This window comes from Daphnia pulex, chromosome 2, assembly GCF_021134715.1.
Source record: "Daphnia pulex isolate KAP4 chromosome 2, ASM2113471v1".
In the NCBI taxonomy this organism is placed as follows: Eukaryota; Metazoa; Arthropoda; class Branchiopoda; order Diplostraca; family Daphniidae; genus Daphnia; species Daphnia pulex.
The window spans coordinates 12,083,770-12,103,113 of record NC_060018.1 but is presented as its reverse complement, the minus strand read 5'-3'; the positions used below and the strand labels follow the sequence as shown (position 1 = coordinate 12,103,113).

The window sequence follows — 19,344 nt, the reverse complement described above, 5'->3', positions numbered from 1 at the left end:
GAACTGATGCGCGGCGCTAATCAGCAACAGGAAAAAACTAAAAACTAAAGAGAAACAAATTCAAATGTTTGAATATGTTCGAATCGTTCGCTGTTTTTACGAGCTGATCATGAGCGACGTAAATCAAAAATTCCCCCCAGAAAAAAAATGTTCATCTTCATCCTGTGGAGTATTTCTCGCTTTGATGCGGCACACACACACACGGCCATGTTATGCCCATTCATTTCCTCGTAAAATAATCCAAAAAACCTTCGAAAAATTGTTTTCCCTGTTTCTATCCTTTCATCAATAAAAACTGGAAAGATTCTTTGGTTGTGTCTTGTTATATACTATTCCCACACACAGCATCTCGGCCCAGAGACGAGATAGATGTAGCTCTAGTTTAACAGCAAACCAAATATCCATCCATCTATCCGTTGTTTGTTTTTATTTCGGTCCCAGACTCTTAAAAACCCCCAAAAAATTTGTGTTTTCTTTGGCCTTTTTGCTGGCCACAGCCAAAATATCTAAAAGGCATCACTTTCTGTGTGTTCCAGGTATATGTATAGTATTATTTTAAGGCAGCAGCAACAGGACATGAATATCCATAGTTGCTGCTCGTGCATGTTGCTGGACTCTGGAACTACCGGCTGCTGGCTGCTGCTGGCTGCCACCCTGTCGTAAAAAATCGAATAAAAAAGGCAGAAAAGAATAAAAAAGGAGAGATACAAACATCCAACTACTACTACCACAGCGCAGATATCTCTCCGAGAGCTGGGCCCTTTTGTGCTGTGTGTGTCGCTGATGCTCACCTGCCTCTATCTCTAATATGCGGTTCTTTTTTTGTTTTGTTCTTATATTGTTCCGACGGTGAATAGAAAATCGAGTCCCGCGTCCTATCATATCCACTGTGTGTGTGTGTGTGTGTGTGTGCTGTCTATGTATATATGCATGTCCGCGTCTGTTTTTGTCTGTGCGTATAAAGTGGGGCCCCACCGCATCGTCTCTTATATGTTTTCTGTTCTGTTTTTTCTTTCCCTGTATACGAAATGAGCTGAAATGCCGTGGATTCGAAAACAATTAGGCGGCGATTTACGACGGGACCGACGTTGTAAAACCCACAAGCGACCTGTCGTAAAACGAAAACAGAAAACGAAAATCAAAGAAGGAGAAAAGAACAAAAACCCCCAAAAATACAACGCGCGAGCCAAAAAAGTCTGAAAAAACAACTTTCGAATCAAATAACGGCGGGAGATATAAATTATATGATTTTGTTTTGTTTTTGTTTTTTTTCTCCCGCTTCTTATTACGTAATATGTGTTACAGAATAATGAAATTGACCCAAAACGATCAAACGGTTCTTTGACTTGTTTGGGGCTGTTTTTAAAATTTCCCGCGTTTATTTTTTTGCTCCTTTTATAACCTTCGTAACCTCACGTATTTTTTATTATTGAATTTACTTATACAACCCCGAAGAATAAGAGTGCATTGGCCAACTTGATTTACAATACATGCTCTGTTGTGTGTGTGTGGGTCTGATATAGCTGGTAACCGAATCAATGTATACACGTACAACATAAAAACCAATAAAACCGTTGAGAAAATAAAAAAAGGAAATTGTTTTGTTCTTTTTTTCTTTTTGGTTTTCTTTTACGCACTGAAAGGTAATTTCCTCACTCCCTTTTTTCTCTTATAAGACTATTTTTTTTTTTACTTTCCCGATCAGAATCGGCCTTTTTTTCTATACGTTCAGTCGTGCAGGAAGATGGAGACCGATGGAGACTACGACTACTGGGCCCCGATGCGATTGGGCGGTCGTGATCCGGTCAAATTCGGTCGCGGGAGAGTGAACACAGAACACAGCAGCAGCACGGGAGTGTATATATTTTGTTTCCAGTCACGTTGACTATTATTCAAAATAAAATAAAAAAGACACTGTAAATAATAATAATAACAACCGTCATAAAGTTAAAAAAAAAACGAAAATCAAACAAAAGGAATATTTTATTTGTATTCTTTCTGATATCTCTTTATAGGTTATGTGTGTATGCGTCAGTAGGAGCAGAGTCAGTCAGTAAATCTCAAAACTACAAGTCTCTGCTGCTGTTGAGACAAGCATCTTTCTCTTGCTGCAGTTGCAGCAGACGTTGTAAAACAAATCAAAGCTACATTACGTAATATATAGACAGCGAGGAACGTTCGAGAGCAGAAAATGAAAATTTAAACAAACCAAAAATTGTTTTTGAAATATGGCGCCCTTAAACAACACACAACCACTCGAAAAAAAGTTAAGTATATGTAAGAATAACTGCGCAATATAGAGCTACACTTTGAGCCATCAAAGCAGCAGCGCAGTGCAACAGGCAGGTCTAAAACGTCTAACTGTTATCGCCCGTCGTTATAGACATTTCGTCATGTTACTTTAGTTTTTTTTTTTCATTTTTAATCATTATTTTCTTCTTCCTACCTCCTCTAGCTCTCGGTGATAATAGAGTGAAAAATGGGCGCATTAGCGGGTCGTTATTTCAGTTTGACCAGCCGAAAAACTCGAGGAATAAAAAATTTTTTAAACAAAAATGAACGACGAGTTTTCACGCGAAAAAACCAGTGAGGTACCATCGAGAGCTGCTACCTGTGTGTGTCTGTGTGCATTTACACACACACACACACACTTGACGCGTTCTTAATGATAAGGTGCTGCTGCTCCAGCACGACGTGTGTAAATGTGAACGAAGAAAAAATATAAAGAAAATCAAATATAACAAACGACCCGCTGAAGATCTATGCCCGGGAGGTTCACAAACACACAAGAAAAATAAAAAGATTGGAATCCAAGAGAGAGTTGGCTGTTGTGCTGATGATGAGGAATTTAACTCGGTCGTTTTTGTTCCATTATTCCAACATTCTCCCCATATTTTTATGTTGGAACGACGTTCGAGATGATGAGAGACCCCGCCATTGGCTTCATTAGCGAACGTGCACATTTCGGTGCACAGCACACACGGAAAAGTATTTTGCTTTTATTTTTCTATTTTCTTTATATCCCCCCACCACCGAATTTATACCTGTTTTTGGTCGTGTGTGTGTTATTTACTTATGGGGAGTGAGAGAAAAACGCGGGCGTGTGCTGCTCATCGACTGTGGCTCAACTGCTGCTGCTGCTGTTTGAACAGTGCGCATACACAACACGCAATTGCCCCGCGGAGAGCCCAGTTTTTTGGTGTCCATACCATTTTTCTTATTTAGTTTCCCAAAGCTCATGGCGCATATTATTCAAAAAAAAAACCAGCTTAGAATTTACCGAAGCCAACAGACTGGCAGACACATAAGGCCACAGAACGATTGCTCATGGCCACAGGGCGAATATCTACTACAGAAGAATAGAATCCTACAGTACAGCAGACGAATAGAATAATGATATAACGCGAAGTAAGGAGCATACTAGATAGATTTTTAAAAAAATATTTCTTCGTTGCTCACCTGTCGACGCTCGGGATGGGCCCTCATCATCATCATCATCATCATTTTTTCCCGAACGAAAAAATCTTTGGGCCGGAAAAAACCTCCTCCACATTCTCACAGGTTCTATAGCTCTCTCTCTCTCATAGAGTTCTGGCAGTTAACTAACTAACTAACTCTATAACTAACCAGTTGAAATTACAGACAACATTTTTCACATTAGACTCATTTGCGTGTGAAGGGTTTTTTTTTTATCGCTCTGGAAATTTTTGGCGCCATTCAATTTATTTGAAAAATGAGCAGCGCGCCAAATTCAAATTCGCCCAACTTTGGCCTTGTCACAAATCAATTGAATTGTCTAACCGATTTCGCTAGCTCGATCAATTTATTTCAATCAGAATTCTTTTCCCAAAACTAAAAAAGGAATGTCTATACACATTTCTCTGGCACACACGAAAACCTTCGATAAGTTGTTTGTTGGTTAGACTCTCATTGGAGAGTCGCTTACATTTTTATAACCGGACGGGAGACGAGCTGAGAGAGGGCGGCTCCTCATATCTCTGTGGGTCTCTCCCGACAGACATGATGAAATATGCAAACTGACGTTGAGCATTCGAGATATACACACACACATCCCATCATCATCATATATATATCCAGCAAAACATTCTTCTTTTTTGGGCTGCTGCCGAGCATCCGGAGCTTTTTAGGAAAAGAAAAAAAATTTATTTTTCTATTTCATTTGATTTTGATTTTAATTTTTTTTTTCCTCTTCAGTGGCTGTACCGACACGGCGGAGTGACTTTCCTTGTAGTGCAATAAAAAGATTCCAAACGTCAGGGTCGTCTTACAAGCTATACAATGACCACACATGGCCAAAAAAAAATCACGCGGGACGGTCGCTGGGGCAGAAAGAAGAAGACGACGACAGCCCCTGGCAGCCGGCCCTTTCACGTCTTTTTTGTTAAGTGAGTGGGTGCAGAAATGAAGGAAGTGAACGTCCTCGAACCCAAATGAAAAGAGAAGCGATGACGTAATAATTCTTTTTCAAAACTTTGTGGCGCGCTTAAATCACGGTCATTTATTTTTTTAATTCTTTTTTTTTTTAAATAAACAAAATTTTGATGGAAAACATTTTTCTCATCAAAAGGTTAAAAAAATGTTGATGATGGGCGGTGATGATTTGTTAAATGGTTTACATCATCGCCACACGGGTCCCGCAGGACATGAATGAACGAGTTTCAGCCAAAACAAATAAATAAATGTCTGCCAATTACTCAACGTGAAAAACTCCCGCGTGAAAATTATAAAAAAAGAGAAAATTTTAAATTTTTTAAAATTGTAGATTTTTTTCAAAAAATGGCAACACACCACACGAACATTTTATTAAAAGAGTTTTGTTTTGTATACACAACACAATGTACTTTTTTAATAATCATTTTTTTTTGTATTTTATTTTTCAAATGGAGGGGGATGATGACGCATGGCACCTACATTCCACCGTGTGTTGTGTGTACTTGTGTCTAATAACTTCGTTGTTGCCAACAGAAATGGGGGTGTCAATTATTACACACGTATACAACACATCGTCGAGAAAAGAATAGGCGAGAGAAATAACCAAATAACAAAGGGAGAAAGTCGACATCAGCGATTGTTATTAGACCAAAAACAAAACAAAAAAAGAATTTCTTTTTTTAAATCAAACAAAATAAATCAGAGCCCGCGTGAACAATGGCCAATTTTTGCGTGGGTGTCGGGAAATGAAATTGTTACGGGTGCGAAGAATGAGGTTCCCTTATTTTTATTATTATTATTATTATTATTATCATTATTTGCCCTCGACTATAACATGATTATGTACACACACACAGGAAAAAAAAAACCCCAAAAAACATATTGTTGAGCCAATCATATTATTAATCAGCGCGTCTATAATTATTAGCCAAAAATGGACGAAACAATTTTATTAATTATTATCGAGTCCGGAGGCCATTAATTCTTCTTATCTTTCGATATGTTTGCGAGTATTTTTTTTCTGAATATTATCAACGATCAAACCGGAAATAAAAAAATTGGGGGGGTTGCACGCAAGAAAAGGACACGAATTTTACGCAAGACGACTAGTTTCTTGTTTCAAAAATTATTATCCAGCGCGGGAAAATAAATTTTTTTGAAAAGAAAACGAAAAAAACAAAACAAATTTAATTGGTCAAATGAACTGAATTATTTTTTTACAAAAATTTATTCCGTCGAGTCCGTCCGTCCATCACTTGAATATTTCATCAGACGGAAGTTTCGGAACTGAGCCGCAGGACAAACTTGTTGGATTTGGGTTCGATGATCTCCTCGGTGATGTTGAAGTGCGGCAAGTTGGAGATGCGGCAAAGGAGCGAGACGTCGCCCTGCCTCAGCTGGAACACGGTCCCGTCCTCGATGCCACGCGACAGGAGGACGTCGCACACCAGCGACCACGTCTGAATCGGACACTTTTCCTTGTCGTTCTATTTAAACCGCCAAAAATTAAATTCAAACATTTTAAATTTTTATTTTCAGCGGGAAATTCAAAGTCGATCAAATATTTTGTGGACATTTTTCCGCGCCAAATTCGAAAAGCTATTGGCCATAAATAAATTGACTGCCAATCAAATGTTGGAATTTTGTTGGAAAATTTTTAAAGCGGGAAATTTGAAAAGAGATTGAGGGGAAATTTACGATGAACCAAAGTGGCCCTTCACGGACGTCGGGAATTCCGAATGAAAAATGGGGTCCGCTTTTTTTTTTTAAATAAAATAAAATAAAAAAAGAAATGCGGACGAGTTATACCTGCATGACGGGCGAGGCAGCCAGGAACTTTTCGACAAAGGCGCGGGCGGAGAGGTCGTGACTGAGGCAGATGGCCAGGTGCTGGAGGATGGACTCGACCGTGTGGCGCGGCTGCTGGCGCGTGATCCTCAGGTACTTTTGCAACGGGCGGGCCATCGACGGGAAAATCGCCTGGGCCGCTTCGTAAGGATCCATCGGAACGGCCGGTCCTTTTATTCCACCCCCAAAAAAACATTTTTTAAATAAAAGAATTTTAATATTTATTGGTGTTGAATATTGCCGCAAGGATAAGGAGGGAAAAAAGACATTTGGTTGTGTATAATTGTTGACATGTACCTGGTTCCGCTTGAAGTCGTCGGATGTGGGTGAAAGCCTCTTCGGCGGACGTGACCAAACGGGCGCGCCTCTTTTTCAAACGTCGTTCGTATTCGTGCTCTTCGTAAAATCTCTCGTTGTGGCTGGAATTGTTGCGACGAGCCGTCGTCGATGAGCTGGTCGTCGACAAAACGCCACGGGCATTACCCTGGAACATTTCCCGCCACCCAACAAAAAAAATTCAAATTTTAATTTTAAGTTTAATTCAATTAATTTTAAGTATAGTTTTAATTATTTTTAGTTTAAAATAAGAAAAAAAGTTGAAATGAAATTTCGTCGGGTGGACTTACCGGATTGAGGGAGCCGTGATTGTTCTGGGCGTCCAGGTCGTAGAATTTGAACGAGGACGAGTGGGCCAACTTTGAGCGGCTCCTCCTGGGCGGCAGCCGCTCCAGGAACGGGTTGTAAATCGGAAATTCCGTGTAGTACTTGTCCAGCAACCAGACGGCGGCCCGCTGGATCGATATCTGATGGCCAAGAAGAAAAAAACAAATCTAAACGATCGAAATAAAATAAGAAAAACAACAAAATTTGCTTACGGCTCCGATCGGGTAGCCCCTGGAAATGCCATCGGGACTGCGGATGACGTGTAGGTAATACCTGGGCGGCATTTGGCGGATCTCCAGGAGCAAAACGGCAGCATAGTGGACAAACAAAAGAGCGTCGACCAGCGACAAAGCGAACGTCACAATCGCCTGGATAAAACCAAAAATAAATAAAACAAAAAAACACAAAAATGTTGTAATAAATTCGTCGAGAGATGAAATAAAACGGCGGGCAGACACGGAATGCATCCGCCATATTTGTTTATTCCGTCCGAGTGAAAAAAAAAGATAAGTTCAAGCTGTGATTTGAACTCACTCACCACCCACAGAATAAACCAACCAACCAACCAAGAAAACTATTACACCGCCCGCTGTTGCACGACATGCCGGCCCTGGACCGGCCTGGAACCCAAAAATAAATAACAAATGAAATTGAAATGGATATGTAATTTACCTTGTAGTCCAGCTGATCCTGTTGCTCGACCACCCGAACACCGTAGAAAAGGCAATAGGCGAAAGTGGTGACGAAGACCAGGAGGAGGACCAGGGTCCTGAGGAAGAAGATGCGCGGCATGGTGGCCCTGGTGGGCCGCCAGAAAACGGCCCAGCTGCCCAGGACCAGCAGGACCAGCTTGACGGTCAGGGTGATGAGCAGTCCCTCGCACTCGGCCGGGCAGCGCAGCTGCTCAGAGCGGAGTGGAACGATCTGCATCCGCGGCAGGAGGACCATGGCCACGGGCGTCATGACGGCCAGGACGGCCAAGACGGCGGCCGTGATGGAGCCCAGGTAGCGCTGGCATTTAAAATTCCAGCCAAGGTGGCCGCCTTGGCTTTGAAACTGGCCCATGGCGTTGGACGACCAGGCCGGATCGTTAGGCCCTCCGTCGCCTCCGCCACCGCGTCCGCCGTCTCCGCCGCCCAGCCTCGACACGTCATCCATCGATCCGGAGGCCACGGACGTGTTGCCCGTCAGAGCCGTGGCGTTGTCGCCCCATCCGTCATCCTGTTGTGTGAATCACCAGCCCATTCAATCAATTGCGCAACATCAAATTCATTTGAATCAAAAAAATTCATTTCCATTTTTTCTTTTTCTTTTGTGTGTGCGGACGGACGCCGATTTACAAGGTCCGGCGCGGCTTTTTGGTTGGACGGATTCTATACATATCTAAATATTTCTGTTTACACGAAAGACTTTTCTATGCAGGGGGAATCGATCAACGGCGCCGTTTATATTCCACAAACAAAAATAGCGCGGGAATATTTGAATCTCATTGAAAATATTCCAAAATTTGAATAATAAAACAACAAAAAGTTTTTTTTTACCTGAGGTAGGATCTGGACTTCGATGACTTCTTGGTGCTGGTTGTTGCTGCGGTCGCCGAGGACGGCCGACGTTTGCATGGGCGACGATGAAATCGGGTGATCCCGGTGTTGTCCCGCCCTTGCGCTCCTGTCAAAGCCAAACAACAACCACAAACAAAAAACATTTTTAGATTTGAAATTATGACGCCATCGACTGCAGGACTGCAGGTTCATTTACTTTGATATCAACAGCATTAAGGATAGGATAAACGTTGCAGCTCCATGAAAGGCAAGGAACAAAACAAATTTAACAACGGCTGGTCCGTCTTTTTCGTTCAATCCTTTTAAGGCTCAAGACGGGCCACGCCAGAACACCTGGCCCGTCTTGTTTTTATTTGAGTCAGATTTTAGTTATAAAAGAAACGGACCTGTGCGATCGGTGGTGGCCGGAACTGGTGCTCTTGCCGGACTGGGTCGAGGCCAGCGGCCGGTTGCTGTGCTGGTGCTGGTGGCGTGAGGATCTGGAGTGGGCCCGATTGGAAGACGACAGGCCGCCGGCCATGGAATTGGAGTGATCGGAGCGCAGCGATTGGTTCTCCTCGCGGTCGTCCACAATGACGTTGTTGCGGTGATGGTGCGGCGGTGGCAGCGGTGGCTGGGCGACGGGCGACTGCATCTGCTGCTGCTGCGGATGGCCGACGTTATTCCACATCTGATGGCCGCCCATCTCCTTAGCGCCGGACGATGATCCGTTCATCATCAAACCGCCGTTTGTCTGTTCAAACAAAATTTATAATTTTTGGTTTGAAAAATATTTTCCCGTCCAGCAGAGACGGGCCATTGTCAATAACGGACCTTGAGGGCGTGGCCGTTGTTGCCGAAGACGGGCGTCGATCTCGGCGAGCCGATCAGCGACGGAGCGTTGGAACTCGAATTGCCTCCGCCGATTTGGTGATTGGATCCCGATCCGGATTCCGGCGAATCCGAGAGCATGTAAGTTGTCATGTTGTCGTACATTCGTTCCAGCTAGAAATTGGGAAAATTTTCCGCTCGGCTGGAAAATTGAAAAAAAATCAAAAATCAATTTAAAATTCCGTTAGATAATAGAAAAAAGAATAAATTCGATTGAATTGATTAACGCCCAGGAGAAACCCAACTGGTCCCGTTTTGTTCCAATTCCAAATCGAGAAATTATAACAAAAAAACATTTTTCTTATGTAATCTCGTGAATCGTTTAGACGCATTTCGTGCACTGGCGCGTGCGCCAGCCTTATATTCAAATCGACCTGCTCTTTCCAGTTCATCTTCTCCACCAGTTTCTATCCTTGGAAAAAATAATAATCGTACCCGTCGTCTTTTTTTAAAATGATTTCTGGTTTTTTGTGCGGGTTTTTGACGGTGACACAACCACATTCTCTTCCAGTCCAGCAGACGTCCAGTCCAGTGCGTTGACACTATCGCTAAATCATCAAGACAGAGCCCAGGCATCACAAGAGAAATATTACCCTCGAGCCATGGACGGCCAACACTTCCTTTTAGGAGATAGAGGCCATACAGCTGCAGCTGGACAACACACACCAGCACCGTGTTGTCTATAGTGTCACGCTGTTGTCGTCGCCTGGGCTGCTTCTTTCTTTTTCCGAGTTGTTGAACAACTTATTAACGAGATTTTCGCTTGTTTGTTAGACCAACTAAAAAAAATAAATCTGAACAATCTTTTTATTTTTTGTTTCTTTTCCAAAGTTCATTGGACCCGCGTCTCAAGTCAGCACTCAGCAGCAGCTCTCGTCTCTTTCTCTATTTTAGCCTGAATCTAATATAACGGTGAATTCCGGCCGGATGCTAATATAACCGTAGATAAGACTGCTGTGAGATGCCAGCAGCTTAGTAATTCTATCTCCCATAGAGTTGACACACTGGAATAATATTTTTAGAATTTATTTTATTCCTTTTTTTTATATTTTGAAATGTGTCGGAAGGGTTCAATCCGGTTGGCACGGAATTGTGTCGAATAATATCAATGTGACGATGTTTTTTTTTATTTTTTCAAATCTCCCGCCAGAATAACAGCTGCTGTTGTAATTTATATTTGTGTGACGGAATGGAATCGGAACGTGCCCGATTTTGTCTTCTCTCCAGCCAAGAAAAAACCTTTTTTTTTATTCCGGCCGGATCTCGAAATAAACTTTTTTGGTGGTGGCAGGAGGAGGGTGTGGAAATGGATACATCGGATATTATACCGGCGGCGGCGGCGGAATTTCTCACAGGAAGAAGAAGAAAAAAAAACTAATCCCTCCCGAGAAACAGACGGGAAAAAATAAAAATAAGATACGACGACTGTGGGCTTGTGTAAACCTAGACGACCCAGTGCCTGGGCACACACACATATCTTCTTTCTTTCTCCCATCTCTGCTCGGCGGGAGTTTGAACATCCATTTAGCATCGGAAGAATAATAATATCGGAGCCCCTCTTTCATTTCTTTCTTGTTTCATCCGCCATCGATCGCGCATCATATCAAATGTCTCGAACTCTCGACTCTTTTTCCCCCATCTATATCCATCGCCTGTGCAGTTGAACAATTTTTTCTATTTTTCAAATAAGTCTAAAGATGTTTTGGGAATAGAAATGTGCTGGTCGGCCATTTTTCGGTGGGATTGAAATAATAAACGTCAGGCAGAGGCCCAGAGATCATCATCAAATAGCATCTAAACAGCCAGGCTGCCAAAAAACTATAGACCTCTATCAGCTCTAAAAGCCAAAAACAACATTGTTGTTGTTCACAACAGTATAGGGGGGGAAACAAAATTCTATAGGGCGGCCATCTTCACGCCGGATCCATCGTAAAAAAAAACTTTTTCTCTGTGTGTCTATGAGATTGTCCGATAAGAATATAGAAGCGCACAAGAAAAATATTTTAAAAAAGATTTTTCTGATTTTTGTTTTTTTTTCACGACCACGAATAAGTAAGAAAGGAAAACAAATGTCACACACAGGTGACACACAGCACTAAACAATCTCTCATCATTTCGAAAAAAAGAAAAAAAATGTTTTCTTGAGATGGTATTCGGCTTCGTCATCTATCTCTTAGTAGATGACCGTCATCATCTTCATCTGTTTGGTATTTGTCGAGCTACCAACAGGAGCACACAGCCAGCCAGGTTCCTTTTTCCTTATATTCAAGGCAACAACAACAACAACAACTTCGGGATTTGTGATTTAAAAAATAATAATCCTGCGCGGTTCTGCTGTAATAAGCGCAACATTTTCTCTTTCTCTCGTGTATTTTTTATATTTATATTTGAAATCTAAAAAAAAGATGGCTACGGGCTACCAGCAGCCAACAACTTAAAGGCTCGTCATGTAACACAACGCTATGAAACATGGAGATAAATGAGGCAATTGGGCCCATCAGCCATGCCAAAAAAGGGACACAACGGCCGCTCAAAAAAATAATAAAAATAAAAGAAAAAAACAAAACTTTTTATTTTATTTAATATTTTTTGAAAAAAATAAATGAAGAGCGCGAAAAACAACATTTAAGCGCGGGCGGTCTTGGTGAAGAAAAAGAAAAAATGTTGTTGGTTGTTGTTGTTGGCTGCCGGAGAAAGAAAAAAAGAACGACGAATCGGCCAGACATATTCGAGACCGTCTTTTGTTTTTCTCTCAACAGGTAAGAGAAGAAGAAGAAGAAGAAGAAGGTTTCTTGTGGGTGTAATAAAAGAAGAAAACGGTCGCGCAACAGTTCCCCCCTCCCTGAAACCGAATGGAATGAAGAAGAAGAAGAAAAGGAAGAATGAAGGAAAAGGGAGAACCAGGTGTAGCCTGGAGGGAAGCTGAGGGCCAAAAAAATTCAACATTTTCAAGTTCCTCCGGTTCTTCTTCTTCTTCTTCTGGTATCCCCCAACAACAACAGGTGAATGGCCCAGCAGCAAGACAACCAAGGAGAACCGCCACTGTTGCCATACCGCATCATTATATTACCTTCTTCTATTTTACTATTTAACATCCCAGCAGAAGAAAAGAGGGGGAGAAGAGCTTCTTCCTGTTTTATCTAAAGAGATCGAGTTTTTTCAACCCTCGTTTTCATCAAAGTTGAGATTGATAGATTTCAACCCACCGAAAATATATCTAATACAACCGCAAAGAAGAACTTTTTAAAAATTTTTATTATTTTTCAAATTTTGGCGCCGACTTATTTACGACTCCGCTATGGGCTACTACTTGAGAATTTACTTTTTTCTTACGATAAACATCTCTCTCGATATAGTTGCCGGGGCCAGTTGGAGAATGTCACGAGTCTATAACAGCACGGGTGTCATAATATTTGGTCAAGAGCTGCTGCTGCTGCTGGGACGCTGTGTGTATTAGATATTTAGTTGAGTCTAATAAATCTCTTGAGTGGTATAATTAATCTATATATATATTTATCCTGTTACTGGATAATCTTCTTGTCGGTATATAACACAGACGATTGATGGCAGAAAAAAGGAATTTTGGTTGGTTGGTTTTGGGATCCATCTGTTCCGACATATTGGGAAACTGTTCAGTCTATTTAATGAGCTCATTTGTGCATAGATATTTTTTCGTCCATCCCATTTTGGGTGTATCGGATGATTGGCCAGGGTGAAATATTCGTGTAATTGGTCTCTCTCTCGTCAAAGCAGAAAGAACGAAGCAAGAAAATGGATATGCCATTATGAAAGAAGAAAAAGATTTCAATATCTGACGTTTTTCTTATCTACGCGTAAAATAAATAAGGGCGGAGCCCCCTTTTTTTTAGTACGAATTTTTTATTTTGGAAGAAGACAAAAATATATACGACGACAACGTCTAAACCTGCCGAATGACTTTTTTTCTTTCTTCTTTTAATCCAAACAAGGATGGGTTATTTATTTTCCCTTTATTTTCTTTTTTCGTCAAGGAAAAAACAAGTTCAGCCATTATAAATCGACCGGTTTTTCTGTTTTTCTTTTTTCTTGTCTCAATAATATATTAATCTATCCTCTCCTCCCCGATGATATCCTTTTCCCCTCCAATAAGATTTCAAACAAAAAAGGACCAAATCTCGAATTTCCAGTTTTTAGTTTCCCTTTTGATTTTAATTCCATTTAGCCATGTCGCCTTGTAGATTTTTTTGTTTTTCAAAACTTGGCGGGACCAGATCTTACTAATGAGATTTTTTGATTTTTGTTTTGTTTTGTTTTCCCTTCGAAACAATCCGCGTCGGGTCACGAATACTTAACAGCGACATCTCATCCCTACCGGTCTGCATTTATTTGTTAAAACAAAACAGATGGAACATATATCGAATGGAATCAAAACCAGATCTATTTTATTATTATATTCAACCTGCTCTCATTTCAAAAAAATAAAATTTCTCCAGTCGAATCGTTCCAGCTATTATTTAGTCGCCTTATCTCCAAATTTAGACGTTTTAAGCCAGTTTAGATTTGCGCAGAAAAAAACAAATTTATTTTATTTTTCTACCGTCCGACGAACGACGAACGACGACGAAAAAGAAGACATTAAAGAAATGCCGTAACTTTTCATCTTTTCTATTCAAACATTTTTTTCCTTTTTTTCCCGTCGTCGTGTGTTGTCCTTTTATATCATTTCTCTTTTCATTCGCCAAGGGGACCTTGTGCTATCCCCGTACTACGGCCGCAAGGATTATAAACACCGGGCCAGAAATAATATAATAATAAAAATATCTTGTCACCGGGATTAGAATGCCAAAAAAGAAAAATGTTTGGTGTTGCTGCTGCTGGACAGCCGTTGGACAAATAGCGTTTCTTTCTTTCTTCTACTATTTTAGAAGAAGAAAAATAAAATAAAAAAACACTCACCTTTATATTTTAATTTGATTTCAAAATGTGTAGGAGTTTGTTCCGGCCTCGCTCTGCTGCTGCTGCTGGTGTCTTAAAGAAAAACAGGATGATGATGTGCAATTACATCCACACACACACAATAGTCGCTGCTGCTGTTGAAGTTGTTTTTTCTCTCCGGTGTCTGATTTCAATCTACAGCACCGGTGCTGGGGTGCGCACTGCTGGACTTTTTTTTCGGACGGATCGATTGTGTCTAATAATAATAATCCATATACAACGCGCACGAATAAATCACAACTTTGTAAGCAGATAATCCATAATGGAAATCCCTGGGAATCGTCTCTGATCTTATTATTCCCTGGAAATATAAGCGATTCACTGCTGCAGACGACACTCATGTGTAGTAGTAGATCGACACTTTTTTTCTTCTTCTATTTCTTAGAAATTTCTTCCAGATCTTCTCCGAGTACACCGGAAAAAAAAAAAATAAATAAAAATCTACACAGACACACACACACACACAATCACACGAACAAAATAATAAAAATTGTTGGTTGGTTGCTGCTGCTCCTGGTAGCTGCTGCTGTTGCGGCTAAGCGTCCACACTCGACTGAGCTGCTCCGGCACGATAAAGCCACGCCATACTCTTCTTCTTCTTCTTCTTCTTCTTCTTCCAGCTCTTTTTTGTATTTTTATATATAGTACATATATTTATATATACACGGGGAAAGGGAGAGAGAAGGGGGGGGGGAATGAAAAGAAACGAAAGAGAATGAAAGAATGGTTAAAAAAGGAGAGAAAGAGAGAAAGATGGAAGAACGTACCCTGTGGCAATGCGGTTCCTATTGGTGGGTTTTTATTTTTCCCAGTCGTGCTAGCTGGGGTTCCAGCACTCTCGTCGGGTCTTTGGCACCCCCGAAAAACACAACTGCAACCGTAAAAGAAAAGGAAAAGAAAAAAGGATAGACGGACTATATCCACTCTACTAGATTCTCTGTGTGTGTGTGTGTACATTCATAGACGGACACTTGGCGTCAAGCCGAAAATAAATATCACGAGTAAAAACACACCATTGCGTGACCGGTGAAAGGATAAATTTGTTTCTCCGGATGAATAAAAATGACATTTAAAAAAAATAAAAACAAAAAAAAAAACAATTGAAGTGGAGATAATCAATTTTTCTGAGAAATCGAATCCGCTTATATTTTTTCGTGTACCATTTTATATTTTTAAATTTTTCTTATCGGCCTTGTAATAGAGAAACACACAGTTCAGGTCTCACTAAATATATATACGTCCGTTCCGCTCGAGTTGAGCCTGTCCGGTTCACCGTCCATCCAGATCCGAATTGGATAATAGTATATAAGGCTCTTGGTTTTATTTTTTCTATACAACACCAAATCATTAAATGGAATTAGATGAAGGAGAGAGAGACAGTGGAAACTATACAGCTCCCCACCTTTTTAATATCTTTAAACACAATAGAATTTGAGAGATGCTGACCGCAGCTTTTCTATGTGATGAAAACCGCATCATTGACGCAGGAGTTGAACGTCCATTTAACATCAAGGTTATACCTGTTTATCGATAGATATAAAAGATGATGTCAATTTCACCCCAAATATTTCTTTCAACACCGGTTATTGTATTTTATAGTTATTATAAACAAAGAATAATGAATTTAGCTCCTAGTTTTACACACAGACATTCTTCTGCGTTCTAAATCAAATATAAAAAGGGATCAACGTTAACTTGAAATAAATTGGAATGACAAGAATTTCCGTCGAGATAACAAGCGAATCAAAAAATATTCCAAAAATTAAATTTTTCCATTCTCTTTTTTTGGCTTGGCTTATATATACGCAACATTCCGGAAGGATATTTCATTACGTTTTGGATCTATCTCTCAGCTTGAGGGACATTTGTGAGTCTTCCGATTTTTTCCCCCCGAAATTTTTTTTATTTTTTCAAACTGCCGGACACACACACAACAACAAAAGGATCGACCACTAGACTCCCAAGCTACACAGTATATACGTACACGTTTCGCTGGCTACATCTTACATATGCGGTTTGCTATCTTAGAAAATACCCCCAAAAAGAAATAACATGACTTAATCATTCCAAGGCCTTTTTTCATATTCTTTTCTTTTCTTATATTCTAGATGGTAACGCATCGTCAATTCGTCTGAGGATTGGCTGACGAAGTCAAAAAAGAAAAAGGGCTGTCGCACGTCAATGACGCCAGGCCAACGTGAGAAAAACCACGGCGGCTTTTCTTCTTCCCTATATAACATCCGAAAAAAAAAATGTTTCATGAGAAAATCACGTCCTATCGCGGTCGTACATAAAGAGACTAATCCGCTCACCATCGTTAGAGTTATCTCTCTCCCTTATATAACTATTTGAATGTTTTGTTGTCAGCCAGCCAGCCAGACGGACACACTTTCCCGCAGTCTGAGGTACGTCGACGAGCCAGCATCCGCCGTGCACGAAGATGGAAAAGACAAAAACAAGAGTAATATTACACATAGAAAGGGGGTTGTTGCTGTGATGTATAAATAGACACTCTCAGACGACGGTCTGAAAGCAGAGAAGACGCTCGGTGATTCATGATGGTAAAATGTGCTGTACAAGAGCAGAGCGCACAGGTCCCTGTTGTCTATTACACACCAGTGTTGGATGATGATGATGTGTGGCAATCAAGACGGACAAATGGCCTCGTATAACCCAAAAAGTTTTTTTTTTTTTATTCCGAGAAAAAAGTTGAAATCCCACCGGAGGGGCGGAGAATGTGGCACAAAAATTTGTTTTCTTTTTTTCTTTTTCTTATTTTTTTTGGCAAAATGTGTAACTCACGAAAAATCATCTCTCGGTGGGTGGGATACAAGTGAAAAGTGCCGGGCGGTTATTTTTTTCTGGTTTTTTTCACGCCGACCTATCCACTAGAGAAAAAAGTGTTGGATGGATATGCGAGCGGCGGAGGCGTGAGAGAGAGAGACTCTTTTTTTGATAGTACGGCACAGGTTATATTCGTCTGACGTGATGACCTCCCGAACTTGACATCTTCCAAGTGAAAATCTTTGTGTGATGTGTCTCGGGGTTTTCATTTTATTATTAGGAGGAGTTTGGAAATGACAAAAAAAAAATCTAGTCGACACGACCGCTGGATTTTTTTTTTTTCAATTGAATAAAAAATCCCCCGAAATTTCCATTTGTTATATTTCTTACATCTTGTTTAGCGTGAATCATTCAACGTCAATTTTTCCGAATAAAAAATAAAATAAAATTTCGATTTTTTTATTTTTTTTTTTTATTTTCGATTTTGCAGTTTGACGTGAAAATGATTGATAAGAGCGAGTTACATTCTATTACCACATTAACTGTGTATATGTAGATTCCCCTCTTTTATTCGGTCTATTGAAATAACCATCACACAGAGGACCCGCACAATTCTTCATAGATATGCAGATGAAATGAAACGCGCGTCTTTTATAACTTACAACAGTCCCGGAAACTTGTGCAAGTGAGCCATCCGCCGGATTATAATTTTCATTTCTTCGGACTCTTATACATAAAAAAATAAAAATAAACATTTTTTTGATACGTTTCATGTTATGCCGTTGTGTGTGTCACGACCCTTTTTAAGTGGATGTAATTGACAGAATGATCTATCATCTCTTTTTTTTACTTTCTTTATTCTTTCCCCCCTATATAGCAGCAAAGAAAATGTGTCTTTTTGACGTCCCCATTTCTATTCATTCAAAGGGGAAAATGTTAAAATGATGGGCATCACATCACCGCGCTCTCGTCTATAAGAAAAATATTTTTTCGAATATTAAAATATTAAAATAAAAAGGAGAGAGACACGGGCGCGAGCATTCCGACGAATGGCGCAATGATCCATCGCTACTGCGCGTTGGCCAATGGACCGGTAAACCAAACCAGAAAATTTCTATATAATAACATTCTTTTAATAGAAATGATAAATTAACGAGTCCAGCGCGCATATAAAACTGGTTCACAATCACACATCTTTCCTGATTTATATTTAGAGCACTTTTCTGGGATTTTTCCGTCTCAATTTTGATTTAATTTGAAGAGACAGACGAGACCAAGTTCGTGCCGTGACGAGTGACCGTGACGGATATTTTCGTCCCTCTAAAATGTTGGAATATTTCCATCGATAATTTGACGACTCAATTAAAGTCAATGACGAGAAAAAATCAAAATAAAAAAGGGAAACGACAGTGAAGGAACGTTTTGCTCGATAGGCCATGTTCCTTCATATTATTCGTGAGCGGTCGTCACCATAGCAACGCGCCCTCAACAGCACACCACACCACCAAGAAGACGTGTGTGACGCATAGTTCCAGGAAGAAGGGTGGGGGGGAAAGCATCAGCAGCAGCAGTATATAGAGTCTATCCAGCAAAACTTATTGATCTGTTACTTTCCCCCATTTTCCCGTTTGGGTTCGTTACTACGACGGGAAAAAACCTACAAACATATTCCCCCCTCTCTGTCCTTCAGTGTCGGTTATATGTACACAGCACACGTCTATATATACACACACAAAAGAAGGGGTGTGTTATATTGCGGAGGGGGTGCTATGTCGTCGGATGTTATCCGCGTCTAAGGGCGTGACCGGGAGTATCTAGAAATTGGAACGTGCTGCCCCTCCAGTCAGCTGTGTGCTGTGTATGTTTATACAGGAGTCGGACAAAATGTATATGCTGCTGGACTATTAAGAATTGTAACATGTAAAAAAAGGCAAACGGTTGATTTCTTTTGAGATATTAAAGTCAGCACTCAGCAGCCACCAAATCGGGTGATTGCAATCAAGAGCGATGTACATTCGTGAGTTTGTTAGTCGGATGATGGATGATCCCTAGCCAGTCCCATACAGCCTGTTATATAGTAGATACCATAGCTTATAAAGGGAACGAGAAATATTATATAAGAAGAAGACGAGTTGCTCCATTTCGATGTGCATGTGAATATCACGCGAATGAATCACCGTGTGCTGCACAC

At 40.6% G+C, this 19,344-nt stretch overlaps 1 protein-coding gene across 1 annotated transcript; it reads right to left on the bottom strand.

Annotated features, from left to right (window-relative positions):
* Positions 1–4,869: 4,869 nt before the first annotated feature.
* On the bottom strand, positions 4,870–14,987 carry LOC124202969 (vang-like protein 2). Its single transcript, XM_046599505.1, has 10 exons — positions 14,331–14,987; positions 9,339–9,537; positions 8,912–9,258; positions 8,505–8,631; positions 7,636–8,184; positions 7,176–7,331; positions 6,927–7,103; positions 6,598–6,784; positions 6,262–6,470; positions 4,870–5,939 (listed from the first exon to the last, which is right to left on the bottom strand). The coding sequence occupies exons 2-10, from the start codon at positions 9,498–9,500 to the stop codon at positions 5,721–5,723; spliced, it is 2,133 nt and encodes a 710-aa protein (XP_046455461.1). The 5' UTR covers positions 9,501–9,537; positions 14,331–14,987; the 3' UTR covers positions 4,870–5,720.
* Positions 14,988–19,344: the final 4,357 nt, after the last annotated feature.